We start from the raw sequence: 14,414 nt of genomic DNA on the forward strand, positions 1-14,414 counted from the left end.
TTTATATACAAAGAAATATATGTAGCAATGTTTGATGTTGAGTGTTTGACGTCACAGACTCCAGAAAATAATCGTAAAAATATCATACTTTCGTCCTGAATATCGAGAAAACACTTCATACAGTGATTATTGGACCTTTAAAGAGTATTTTTAGAAAGTTTCAGCTGAATCCAAGTTTGAGCGATTTTCGTCGTAGTAGCACTTTAAGGATAAAGTTTACCCATTTCAGACCACGTCATACTCTTGTGAATAAAACTCATGTGTCTTCTCATGCGCAACTGTTAAACAAGGAAATGATACTCTAGAGAATAACACGTGGTATGAAATGGGAGAACTTCATTACCAAGGTAAAAGGATCTATTCCATGTAATATGAACTCGTTTTTAGTCTACTTCGTAAGAGAAGTCTTCACTATCTGACTTTTCCTTTATCACCTTACACAAGATGAAAAATATCTTATTTATAGTACACTCAACAAAATTACTCGAATCTGATTGGTCGAGAGGAGTACAATTGCAGCGTTAATTGTATTCCGTAGGAGTACCGAATTAAGTCGCTATGGCAACACGGCCAAAACAATGTCAACAGCTGCAAAAAAAAAAAAAAAAAGCCGTAAAAACTAACAAGAACTAACCTTTTTTATGCATTTCAGTTGCGCGATGGACTGAAAATCGGCCGCCAAATAAACAAAGATGAACGGCGTCGCTTCGCATTTTTTACTGAAATTTTGTTACGTGCGATTTCCTATACTAATGCCAAAACATTATTTATAAAGTATCTTAGTTTGCAAATATGTCTCCCATTGGGAGCCAAATGTTTTTACATTCAACTGAATTGAATAAGAATTCCTCTCCTTGACCTTGTTCTTTGTCCAGCCAATTCCTGGCTAAACCATAGTTGACCATGGTACGCTTGACATTCACTGCCGAAGTGTATTCTACAAACTTGCTTCCCTCGGCTGTGCCAAAGTACCACATTGCCTGGACATCTTGGTGTTCTGTGAGATACTTGGTGAGATGGTCTCTGTCACCTGTCACTATGTTCACTACACCTCCAGGGAGATCTGAAGTGTCGAACACCTTGAAATAGAAAAAAAAGTTATTGCAAGAGAAAAGAAACGTTAAATCTAAGATTGAGTCCACTTTAAATGAAAATAAACTAAGAGAAGAAATCTCTGGTATTCATGTTCGTAATCATCAAATGCACCGTTTGATGCTATATTTAGAACCAAATTTAATATCGTTTGTTTATTCTGGATGCACATACAGCACATTATTTACTATTTTTGATCTCTTTTACTTGAAAAAAATAGCATCAATGGTTTTAAAAATAGCATCAATGGTTTTAAAGATAGCAGGAATGGTTCTAAAAATAGTATCAATGGTTCTAAAAATAGCATCAATGGTTCTAAAGATAGCAGGAATGGTTCTAAAAATAGTATCAATGGTTCTAAAGATAGCAGGAATGGTTCTAAAAATAGTATCAATGGTTCTAAAGATAGCAGGAATGGTTCTAAAAATAGTATCAATGGTTCTAAAGATAGCAGGAATGGTTCTAAAAATAGTATCAATGGTTCTAAAGATAGCAGGAATGGTTCTAAAAATAGTATCAATGGTTCTAAAAATAGCATCAATGATTATAAAAATAGCATTAATGATTCTAAAAAGAGCATCAATGATTCTAAAAAGAGCATCAATGGTTCTAAAAAGAGCATCAATGATTCTAAAAAGAGCATCAATGATTCTAAAAAGAGCATCAATGATTCTAAAAAGAGCATCAATGATTCTAAAAAGAGCATCAATGATTCTAAAAAGAGCATCAATGGTTCTAAAAAGGGCATCAATGGTTCTAAAAAGAGCATCAATGGTTCTAAAAAGAGCATCAATGGTTCTAAAAATAGCATCAATGGTTCTAAAAATAGCATCAATGGTTCTAAAAATAGCATCAATGGTTCTAAAAATAGCATCAATGGTTCTAAAAATAGCATCAATGGTTCTAAAAATAGCATCAATGGTTCTAAAAATAGCATCAATGGTTCTAAAAATAGCATCGAAGAGTGTTCGTGATTGGGAACAGTGATTCCTTCTCTTAGTTTATTTTCTTTTTGTTCTTGTACAGAGAATTTAAAGGTGACAACTCCCTCCACAAAAATCAACTTGTAAATATTTAAGTATTATATAAGTATTCCAATAGGCCGTTTTCTCAAGGTTACGTGCGCATCCAAATTTAAGGAACTTGACGGGCCATGATATCAAAACACGAGTATTATCATGCATTGCTATGAATTTTTTTCGATAAGAATTCATAAAATCGATTATTCTTCTCTTTAAATATAAAACTGTCTTCTCAATTTTACTGAATTTGCGTTTTTCAGTTTTGTGGCCCGTCAAGATTGGATGCGCACGCAACCTTGAGAAAACTGTGTATTATATCACGGGATGAGGGCCACAGGTTTGTTAGCCACTACTACCCTCAAGTGCTACCCTCGTAAAAACAAGAACAATGTTTCACACTTCGCTTCCTTTGCGACTGGTTGCGTACTTAGCATCTTGTATTGTACCTAGTATTTTTGTTTTTATTTTTGTTTTGCTGAGAAACGCAAACCAGAGAACCTGGAGAAAAACCCTCGAAGCACAGGAATGAACCAACAAACAACTCTACTCACGTACGACACTGAATCCAGGAATCGAACGCAGATCGCATTAGTAAGAGGCGAGCGCTCTCCCGGCCACCAGTGTTTCCCTTTCTGGATCCTTCGTTCACCGAGTCCCTCGATATTCACCTTTAATAGACTTTTTTAGTTTCGTTGTTTGTTGTGCACATTTCAGACTACGTCATGCCACTCTTGGGAGTTGATTCTTTCATGTGTAAAAATTTTACCATGTTCGTCATTAAAGAACAATTCTCAAGGAAATGTGCAATTTGCATACTAAGCTTACAAGGTCTACCAACCCTCCATCTTGGATTTACCTGATACATATCCATAGCAACCAATGGATGCTTCTCGCAAGGGATAACTACAACCGTGTTCCCTCGTATGACAGCCGGTGCGAGCAAGGAGACAAATCCTAGCAACGGACATTCGTCAGGGCACGCGATACCGATCACTCCCACTGGCTCGTGAACCTTGACTGTTGCACCATAAAAAGGAGTTTCCTGGCGATGAAAAAAATGACACGATATGTTCAGCAATCACCGACACGTACGAGAAAGCATGACTTCTGGACAAAATATCATTTCATTACACAATCAAGCAGTTTTTGTGCGAGAGGGAAACGTACGGTAATGACTTACAGCACGTATACGGTACGACATGCCGTAACAATAAAATGGCTTCCCATAGGAATGGTTATCGTATGAGGGGGAAACGTACGGTACTGACTTACAGCACGTATACGGTACGACATGCCGTAACAATAAAATGGCTTCCCATAAGAATGGTTAAAATATGAGTGGGAAACGTACGGTACTGACTTACAGCACGTACACGGTACGACATGCCGTAACATTGAAATGGCTTCCCATTGTCTTCCAATAACTCATCCAATCACATCGTGTTGTAACAGCTATGGATTTGCCGCATCGTTTCCCACTCAAACGAAACCCGTTCTATAGGAATCTATTCAATCTATTATGATCAACACATCTATCAATCTATTCTTATCTGACAAAAAACGAGCTTATGCCATTCAAAATTTCTACTGAAAATCTTACTTTGAAAATTTCAAAAAGAAAAAATATATGATTCAGAAACGCTTTGTCCAAACACCTTTCACAGATTTAATTGCGTTTCAGCATTTCGTATTTTCATTTCTCTCTCCAAGCTTTAAAAAGATGGTATCCTATTGATGGGTTGCAAGCATTCCCAAGAGATTCAAAACACAAAAACATGGCGGCCATTGTGGTGCCGTTAACAATGGATGCTAATGAGAAATCTTTTGTTAAATGGCACCAACATGGCCGCGATGACGTAACGTGCAATCGAAGAATACCTGAACAGAACCTCCATATTTATCAGCATATGCACCATAGTAAAACAGCCTCTCTATAGCGGCATCCACTTCAGCTTTCGAATCCTCGAGACTGCGGCCTGTCATGTCTGTGAGTCGCTGAGATATCTCGTCATGTCTCAACTCTAGGTTCTCGGCCATGTAGTAGACTATCTGTGCTCTGTTGTGAGCGGCTCTTTTGCCCCATCTGGGAATTAATGGAAATTACATTGACGGAAATAACTATATTAGAAAGCACAAGTGGTGTAGCCTTGCCCTGACTTAGATCAGCACAGAGGTTGTTTCAGGGTTCAATCTGTGAGTTAGCCATGCCCTGACTTAGATCAGCCCAGAGGTTGTTTCAGGGTTCAATCTGTGAGTTAGCCATGCCCTGACTTAGATCAGCCCAGAGGTTGTTTCAGGGTTCAATCTGTGAGTTAGCCATGCCCTAATTTAGATCAGCCCAGAGGTTGTTTCAGGATTCGATCTGTGAGTTAGCCGTGCCTTGACTTAGATCAGCCCAGAGGTTGTTCCAGGGTTCAATCTGTGAGTTAGCCATGCCCTGAGTTAGATCAGCCCAGAGGTTGTTTCAGGGTTCAATCTGTGAGTTAGCCATGCCCTGACTTAGATCAACCCAGGGGTTGTTTCAGGGTTCTATCTGTGAGTTAGCCATGCCCTGACTTAGATCAGCACAGAGGTTGTTTCAGGGTTCGATCTGTGAATTAGCCGTGCCCTGACTTAAATCAGCCCAGAGGTTATTTCAGATGCACCAACTGATCATTGTTAGGATTCAAAAAGTAAAAAGAAGGATAAAGATCTATTTACCCTGGAGCAGCTTTGTGCGCAGCTTCAACAGCGTCCCTGATGTCTTTTCTGTTGCCGTCAGATACTTGTGCTATCACCTCCCCTGACGGGTTCATGATTGGTCTCGAGTAGTTGCCATCTGGTCGCTTTTGTGCTCCTCCAATGTACATCTTGTAGGTGTGATCAATACTGAAGATATTTTAACATCAATATTCAAAGATTTAGTTTATTCTACCAGGATGAATTTGTTTTTAATTGAGGTTATTTACCTTACCACTACTAAAGTCATCTTCGTCACCATCATCATCCATCACTGTGTATTATCATCCCCATCTTTATCATCGGCATCGGCATCGCCATCATTATCATCATCGCCATCACTATCACCATCTTGACTATCATTATGACTATCATCATCACCATCATTGTCGTCGTCATCATCATTGTCGTCATCATCATCATTGTCGTTATCATCATCATCATTGTCGTCATCATCATCACCATCACCATCATCATACTTCTCATCATATCAACCATTCAACCATTCCACTGAATATTTTACCATCTCATCATATCAACCATTCAATCATTCAACCATTCCTCTGAATATTTTATCATTATCATCATGTATTATTATCATCATCATCATCACCATCATCATTATCATCATCATTATCATACTTCTCATCATATCAACCATTCATCTGAATATTATACCTTGGAGTTGTTACCCCATCTTTGTTCTCTTTACCAGCAATCTTGACAGGATTCTTGTTCGGGTTCAACACTGCTGCAGGGGTAGTAGAACCAAACTTCTTGATATCATAGTCTTGTACGTTTGGTTGTGGTCTCTCTTGCCAGGCAGGGCAGACATACTCGTACAATCCCTACACGACAACCAAGCAAATACAACACTATTGGTATTTCATGAATTCAGACAATCTTCTCCAATAAACTTTATTCGTTTGGGTCTAATGTTTTCCATTTCAGACCACATGTCATTCTCTAGAGTATCATTTCTTTGTTTAACAGTTATAAATCAGAAGACAGAGCAATAGACCTCTTTACCTTGGGCGTAATGTTTTCCCATTTCAGACCACATGTCATTCCCTAGAGTATCATTTCTTTGTTTAACAGTTGCAAATCAGAAGACAGAGTAATAGACCTCTTTACCTTGGGCGTAATGTTTTACCATTTCAGGCCACGTGTCATTCCCCTGAGAATAAAATTCTTTGTTTGAGTTGTATCCCTATTCATGTGTTAAACCATTAAACAAAGAAATGATACTCTAGAGAATGACACGTGGTCTGAAATGGGAAAACATTGCACCCAGACAAATGAGGTCTATCCAAAAGTATAAAATATCTTTTTGCCAAAATATAATAAAACATAGAAGAGTAGTAAGTCTCAAATCTGTTTCTTTAAACTTTCAAAGCTTTCAAATTTTATCGATACCCTGAAACAATGGATCAAATTGGGATTTAGCTTGTTAAAGTTATGCAGAGGGAGTGTCCGTGTCACAGATAATAGTATATTTATCTATTATATAGTTAGGATAGTACGCGAGCGCTTATTGGTCGAAAACTGTGCTTTATTAGTGAACGGAGCACAGTGCTGACGCCATCCGCGCATGTGAAGTGCTGCTAGATCCTGCGACCGTCTTTCTTTTTGCGTAAATAAATTAAATACCGAAAAAAAATAGTAGCTATATAATAAAACGAATAAAACAGCTTTTCCGTGCTCCGTTCATTAATAAAGCACTTAAGAAGTGCCGTAAGCACTCAAGAAGTGTTAGAAGCATTCTTCTACGGCCCGGGCTTCTTCTTACAATTCTTTTGTGCTTATGCCTCTTCCTGCGTGCTTTATTACTGAACGGAGCACGGAAAAAGCTGTCTTATTTGTTAATTATTTTAATAAGCAATTATTGGATGAGCTTGAGCATGATATCGTAAATTATCAAGACCGAGGCTTCGGCAGGTAATACAGCCAAGGTCTTGATAATTTACGATATTATGCGATAACCGAATTCAATAATTGCTTTATTATACATTTTGTATACTGGAAAAACATTAACATGAACATTAAATTATAGAGACAAGAATTATGAACGCCATGATGTCGCGTGAAAAACGCAAAATTTTTAATTTAGAAATATTTTAAGAATTCTTCATAAAATATATGAAAATAAGTTAAGGATTCCTTAAATAATTGTTTTTGTACATAATTCTGGAAATAAATACACATAATGAATAAAAACAAAGCTACCACAGCGTGAACTTGAATGAACTTGACATGATAAATGTACTATCTGTAGGAAAACCTTATTTATCATGTCGAGTTTACACGATATCAGGGATTGGCTGAGGGCTCTCGACCAATCAGATTTGAGATACTTTGTAAAATGTAATGTAATCTAATGTGCTTCCTCGAGGGAAGCGCCTAGCATGGGACTTAAAGTTCCGTTCGCACTATTAAAGAACCTGGAGAAACATCCTTGAATCAAATGGTTTCAGAGTATCGATACAATTTCAAGGTCTTGAAGGTCTTGTTAACTAACCTCTTTTCCTCCATCACGTCCATATCCACTCTCTCTGTACCCTCCAAACCCAGCCGCAGCATCAAACAGGTTGTGTCCATTTACCCACACTGCTCCCGCTTTCATACTCATAGCCACCTCTAGACAGAGAGACAGGTTCTCACTCCACACACTTGCTGCTAGACCATAGTTGGTGTTATTGGCCAACGCAATAGCTTCTTTTGGTGTTCTGAATGTTAGTACGACAAGGACGGGACCAAACACCTGGAATCAATATAAAATCCAATTTGATAGAGAGAGTAAGAGAAAAATATCAAATGCTCTTGGCGGGAATCGATTAATCAGCATATAGCTTACAAGTACAGAGTTCTCAGATTTTAAAAAACCCCAGAAAGACAACAAAATGTCCAGACTTGCATACCTCTTCAATGACAATCTTGGAGACTGGTTGGACATTTGTTATAAGGGTGGGTGGGTAGAAGCAACCACTAGATGGCTTACTGGCATAGTCTTGATAAACCTATAACACAACCATAGATCAAAATTTAATATAAAATGAATTCTGGATTACAAGATTTTGAAGGCTTATGAAGACGTAATCACTGTCATTTGAAATTTGCAAATGGAAGATTTCGCACCAAAAATTTAAGTTTAGTGAAATTTCTTCAAATTTTGCATGTGGCTTCATATCTTCCTGAAAGCATATATTTAGGAAAAAGTTTAAAAACTCTGTAGAAAGAAACTTAAGGAAACAAATTTAATTTAATTGATTTTGATGACAAACTCCCTCTCAGAATTTTTTTTCATCGAATGGGAGATTTGAATACAAAGTTCTGGTTATTTAAAAGATTATTATTTGGTTAGTCATTAACATATTGGGAATATAAACCTTCGTATCTCAAAGACCCGTCATTCAAATGACGAATTATTTTCACAATCAACTATTCACTATTTAAAGACTCGATTTTGAAAATATTGTGTAAAGGCTTATAAGCACTTTAATGGCAAAAAGGTTCAACTTTATGATCTCTGACTTTTCAGGTTTACATGCTGTCATACCATGGCTATTTAAAGTTCTGTGAACTATTTTTATGTTGTGATCAAGTGTACGTTAAAGCTTTACAGCTTCCTTTTAATTACAGTAACCTGGAAAATACTTAAAAGTAAATGGTAATAATTGTATCAATACCTCTGCCCCATCAGCTATGGCTTCTTCAACAAATTTCGACACAGAATTCAGCTGAGTTTGGTCGACAAGAGCTCCCATGTCGATACATTTATCGAGGGGGTCACCTAGTCGTAGATGGGACATGCGCTCTTTGAGTTTTAGAATCATTTGTTGTGCAACTGTCTCTTGGACAATCAACCTTGAACCAGCACTGCAAACCTGAATGAATATCAATGAAACTTCATGATGAATTTATGCATTTAAAGTAAACCAGCTCAAACGTTCCTATCAAGGTTGCAAGATTCGCAGTTCATTATTCGAAATTCGATTTCAAATTTGCTTTAAAACTTGCATTTCAATTAACAAACATTAAAAAATTCAAATCCCAGCATTACGGCACCTCAAAGTGCTCATTCTATCTAGTTTGTGAATGGAGTTTTTGAACAAAGTATCACACCACAGAGATAATAATGACATGATAGCTACAGCAGTTATAGAAATTCCCGAAATTCCCAATTTGGGAATCCGGGTTTTTTTCCTGTAATACCTGACCCTGGTTGAACCAGATGGCATCTACTACTCCCTCCACAGCACTGTCAAGATCAGCAGATTCAAATACTATGACATACCTGACCCTGGTTGAACCAGATGGCATCTACTACTCCCTCTACAGCACTGTCAAGATCAGCAGATTCAAATACTATGACATACCTGACCCTGGTTGAACCAGATGGCATCTACTACTCCCTCCACAGCACTGTCAAGATCGACAGATTCAAATACTACGACATACCTGACCCTGGTTGAACCAGATGGCATCTACTACTCCCTCCACAGCACTGTCAAGATCAGCAGATTCAAATACTATGAATGGTGACTTTCCACCAAGCTCAAGGGACAGTTTCTTCCCAGTGCCTGCTGTTAACTGCCGCAGAACCTTTCCAACCTGCGAGACAGAATTATAATGTTTGTTTAATCTTTATGCAGCATGCAGGATGATGTCATAAGTTATCATGACGTGTTATCTTTATTCAACATGTTCACATCAAAATGAGCCGCCAGACTGCACCCAAATGCACCATTGCCACGGCATCAACAACCCCAGAAGGCAATGTAGAGTTGAGGTTTGTCCAATCAGAATCAAGTCATTTTGTGGAGTGTATTATGAATACAATAATACAATACAATAACCTTTAGTGCAGTTTTCGTATGACTGTGAAAAGCTCAAGGCACAAACACAGTCGTGACACAGCAAGGCATATTCCAGACCAATCACATTGCACAAGAATTTACTCTCCATCCAATCAAATGCCCAAAACACGGCATAAACACGGCTCAGACATGGTAACGCCAATGTTATGGCACTGCCAGACCAATCACATTGCGCGAAAAAAATAAGCCAAGTAAAATTCTAGAAAACATCATGGTCCTGGCACGGCACAAATACGGCACTGAGCTTTTCACAGTCATACGAAAACTGCTCTATTTACCATGGTCAATGTACTGAGCTAACAGCTACTTTACAGACATGCCACATTAAGTATAAATGTGAGTATGATATACACCTACTTGCAAGAAGGTTGTCATACAAGAATAGAACATTAGTAATTTAGTGAGAAAGGAATACATTAAAATACAAACGAAAAAGTTCAGCTTCAGTGATCTTCTTTTGTTTTTTAATATAATTTCCTATCCCACTAAATCACTAATGTTCTATTTTCGTATGACAACGTTCTTGCAAGTAGGTGTTAGACTATAAATGTGGAACCCAATATACAGTACACTGGAGCCAAGAGTCTGGAATATTTATCTCGTTTTTATGACATTTACCCCTGTTGAGCCAGTGAATGCGACCTTGTCCACATCAGAATGAGTTGCCAGACTGCTCCCAAACGCACCATTACCAGTGACGACATTAAAGACCCCAGGAGGTAGCCCTGCCTCGGCACAAATCTCGGCAAAGAGTAGAGCAGACAAGCGGGTGTATGTAGCAGGCTTGAGGACGACTGTGTTCCCCATAGCTATGGCTGGACATACCTTCCAACACAGGAGCATTAGTGGAAAGTTCCATGGGACGATTCCTCCAACAACTCCCACTGGCTTCCAACCTATGAATGAGAAAATGGTATATTTGAACTACTATAGTCTGGTGAATCCCATTGCTATGCACTGCTCAACACAAGTCATTTCAAGTTTATTAACGATTGCCCTATTTCACTATGAAGTCACTGCTTGATTATATGGGGGATAGAATCGCCAAATCCAATAGAAAATTCAATAAAATTTGCTCCTAGCGAAACAGTTTAATCTAAAATGGCCTGGTTTTCAGATATAATATGTGTTAATATGTACTAAAAAAATATTCTGAGCATTTGCGGCTATTCTACTTCTCTTCGTTGATTGATACGGGTTTTAGAACAATTTTTGGTGAATTTGCATTGGTTTGACCCCCTCCGACGACCATGATCCTTTGCGTTTAAACAATAGATTGTTTTGATGTGACGTCATAGTGAAATTAGAAGGCCTTCAGCCTCATGGGCTAATTGACTCCTAAGCCATATGGGCAATTTTCTTTTAGCCCAAGAAGGGGGATGGGGGGGGGGGGGGGGGGGGGGTACTCCCATATATGGACCATACAGGGATGATCCACTGAACAGGGTATGGTTTTTCGAGCTCCTTATCATAAACAGGGTATGCAATTTCACTCGAGTTCCAAGTTCTTCCTGAGTTTCCTGTCATATTCAGGGATTCTACTTTCGTATTGACCAAAACTGGTTATTATGGTCGTAAAAAAATGACATGATAAATGAAACAGGAACTCAGTGCAATAAATTATATCTTTTGTCATAAACAGGGTCTACAAATTTGAGTTTATCATAAACAGGGTACCCCTTTCAGAATCCCAGCAGAACACCCCTATACCCAAATTCTGGCAGAGTACCCCCCCCCCCCCCCCCCCCCCCGCGGGTCTTTTAGTAATTAAACTACAAATTTATCAAATACAAAATATCTTGAAATTAGGTTAAAATTATATATTTTTGCATTACAAGAGTAAATGGTTTGAATCCAGGTGTTGAAGTTTGTTGTGAAGTGATTGTCCAGGTGAGCATGGTCTTGAGAAAGACTGTTGTTGTATGGTGGTGACTGATGCTTCCACAACCTGAGTGGAAGTCATCTTCAGAGTCCAGTGAGAAAACAAAATGCATTGTATTTTTCTCAAAATCGACACTTTTCACTACTAGTGGTCTATTAGAGGGTAACTGCAGATGACTGTGAAAAGATAAGGACCTGTTTTGTCAGGGAATAAACTTGGTCCCGTCAACTGTCAGCTTCAATCAAATAAGGAATTTAGCATAAAATTCATTGGAGTTATATTCCCAATAACTAGAACTAATTACTAACCTTTCATCTCAGTGTCCATCAGTTGTGCCCAGCCCGCATAATGATATAGATGTCTTGCAACGTTTGGTATATCGCAATCACGAGTCTCTCGGATGGCCTTGCCATTATCCATACTTTCAAGTACAGCAATCAACCGAGCATGCTTTTGCACGTGACGAGCAATGCTGTACATGTACCTTGCACGCACATGGCTGGGTGTTTTACTCCAGCTCTGAAATGCTTCTCTTGCTGCTGATACGGCTTGGTCTACATCTTTTTTGTCTCCTTGGATCGTTGTTGCAAGAACTTCTCCTTTAAAATGAATAAAACATTGGTAGAACATGGTTATCTTTTCAATGACATATAATCTAGAGATCTTGAAATAAGTTACTCCTGAGGTGTTACAGCATGAACTATGCACAAGCCAGTTAAGTGTTACAGCATGAACTATGCACAAGCCACTTCAGTGCTACAACATGAACTATGCACAAGCCACTTCAGTGTTACAGCATGAACTATGCACAAGCCACTTCAGTGTTACAGCATGAACTATGCACAAGCCACTTCAGTGTTACAGCATGAACTATGCACAAGCCACTTCAGTGTTACAGCATGAACTATGCACAAGGAACTTCAGTGTTACCACATGAACTATGCACAAGCCACTTCAGTGTTACAGCATGAACTATGCACAAGCCACTTCTGTGTTACAGCATGAACTATGCACAAGCAACTTCAGTGTTACCACATGAACTATGCACAAGCCACTTCAGTGTTACAGCATGAACTATGCACAAGCCACTTCTGTGTTACAGCATGAACTATGCACAAGCCACTTCAGTGTTACAGCATGACCTACGCACAAGCCACTTCAGTGTTACAGCATGAACTATGCACAAGCCACTTCTGTGTTACAGCATGAACTATGCACAAGCCACTTCTGTGTTACAGCATGAACTACGCACAAGCCACTTCAGTGTTACAGCATGACCTACGCACAAGCCACTTCAGTGTTACAGCATGACCTACGCACAAGCCACTTCAGTGTTACAGCATGAACTATGCACAAGCCACTTCTGTGTTACAGCATGAACTATGCACAAGCCACTTCTGTGTTACAGCATGAACTATGCACAAGCCACTTCAGTGTTACAGCATGAACTATGCACAAGCAACTTCAGTGTTACCACATGAACTATGCACAAGCCACTTCAGTGTTACAGCATGAACTATGCACAAGCCACTTCTGTGTTACAGCATGACCTACGCACAAGCCACTTCTGTGTTACAGCATGAACTATGTACAAGCCACTTCAGTGTTACAGCATGAACTATGCACCAGCCACTTCTGTGTTACAGCATGACCTACGCACAAGCCACTTCAGTGTTACAACATGACCTATGCACAAGCCACTTCAGTGTTACAACATGAACTATATGCTCAAGCCACTTCAGTGTTACGACATGAACTATGCACAAGCAACTTCAGTGTTACAGCATGAACTATGCAATAATGGCTGGACGTTGGACAAGGTCCGGCCAGAACTGGGACTTCTGCCTTGCTGATCATTTTCACCAGTAATATATGACTAAGCTAAAACAACTAAACTAACAGATGATACAAATGCAAAACAATTTTTTGAAAACTCTTGTCATGTAATAATATTCCATTCTTCGTTTGCAATAGACGTCATAGCCGCCATTTTGGAAGAATTTCACAAAAGATTTTTCAATGAATTCTTTTGTTATATCTTCCAAGCATGGTGGACATCCCTTTTGTTATTGTGCACTCTTGGGATTGATTGCAAACCAAGAATTGTGTCTATCCTGTAACAACTGTGCAAGACAACTGGTAAACTAATTGATTTATTAAATACAAGATACTCTATATTTTACTCCAAACATTTACGATATTGTGTACAATAATATGCACACATAAGCTTATTATTATAATTCAAAGATGGCAATCGATATTTGAGTTGAAGGGTTTTTCGTTAATTAGGAGTTTAGAGTCTTTTCCCTTACCTGTAGCAGGATTTTTCGAGTCATAAGTCTTCCTTCCTTTAGGCTTCACCCATTTTCCATTAATGAAATGCCCAAACAAGCGATCGTGTTGGTCCAACCATGCATTCACAGCACTAGAGGCCTCAGGAGCCGGGCCGTACTCTAAACTCTCAAATATCTCCGATATCACTGGATCTTTGTTTAATCTAGACTTCTTGGCCGCTGGAGCATCGACGGATCCATTGGCCATACCTGATTTAGATTTTGAAGCCATATTTTTAACGATTTCTCGTAGCCTACTCCGCCTCGTGGCAAAATGGAGGTGTTACGAAAGTACTTACCCTACCCGGGTTAGGCTTGATTTGTAACACAGGAATCCCGCGTCATCAGAATTTCAAATAGGGATTTTTGTACTTTACACTGATTGATATTGATAAACGAAATATCCTTGGGAATCGCTTGGCACTTCTTAATCATGATAGGATAATTTTTAAAATAAATAAAACTGCCGGCAATTTAGTAGAGTTATTTG

General features: G+C 38.7%; 1 protein-coding gene across 1 annotated transcript; it reads right to left on the minus strand.

Moving 5' to 3' along the window:
• Nucleotides 1–109: 109 nt before the first annotated feature.
• LOC116293681 (aldehyde dehydrogenase family 16 member A1) lies at nucleotides 110–14,198 on the minus strand. The gene is made up of 12 exons (XM_031701146.2): nucleotides 13,904–14,198; nucleotides 11,900–12,190; nucleotides 10,328–10,605; nucleotides 9,291–9,443; nucleotides 8,519–8,716; nucleotides 7,751–7,849; nucleotides 7,351–7,593; nucleotides 5,511–5,680; nucleotides 4,815–4,982; nucleotides 3,993–4,197; nucleotides 2,971–3,156; nucleotides 110–1,079 (listed from the first exon to the last, which is right to left on the minus strand). The coding sequence occupies exons 1-12, from the start codon at nucleotides 14,154–14,156 to the stop codon at nucleotides 780–782; spliced, it is 2,544 nt and encodes an 847-aa protein (XP_031557006.1). The 5' UTR covers nucleotides 14,157–14,198; the 3' UTR covers nucleotides 110–779.
• Nucleotides 14,199–14,414: the final 216 nt, after the last annotated feature.

Source organism: Actinia tenebrosa, unplaced genomic scaffold, assembly GCF_029948245.1.
Source record: "Actinia tenebrosa isolate PJP-AT-01 unplaced genomic scaffold, QUT_ActTen_1.0 PGA_scaffold16__25_contigs__length_10494907, whole genome shotgun sequence".
Taxonomy (NCBI): domain Eukaryota; kingdom Metazoa; phylum Cnidaria; class Anthozoa; order Actiniaria; family Actiniidae; genus Actinia; species Actinia tenebrosa.

Bases quoted from the DNA above. Each gene is read 5' to 3' on its own strand.
- LOC116293681 (XM_031701146.2), bottom strand. From the start codon at position 14,156: ATGGCTTCAAAATCTAAATCAGGTATGGCCAATGGATCCGTCGATGCT. The intron at 5,681-7,350 runs GTTAGTTAACAA...GTTGTCGTGTAG, and splicing joins GACGTGATGGAGGAAAAGAG to GGATTGTACGAGTATGTCTG. The intron at 4,983-5,510 runs GTATAATATTCA...AAATATCTTCAG, and splicing joins GATGGGGTAACAACTCCAAG to TATTGATCACACCTACAAGA.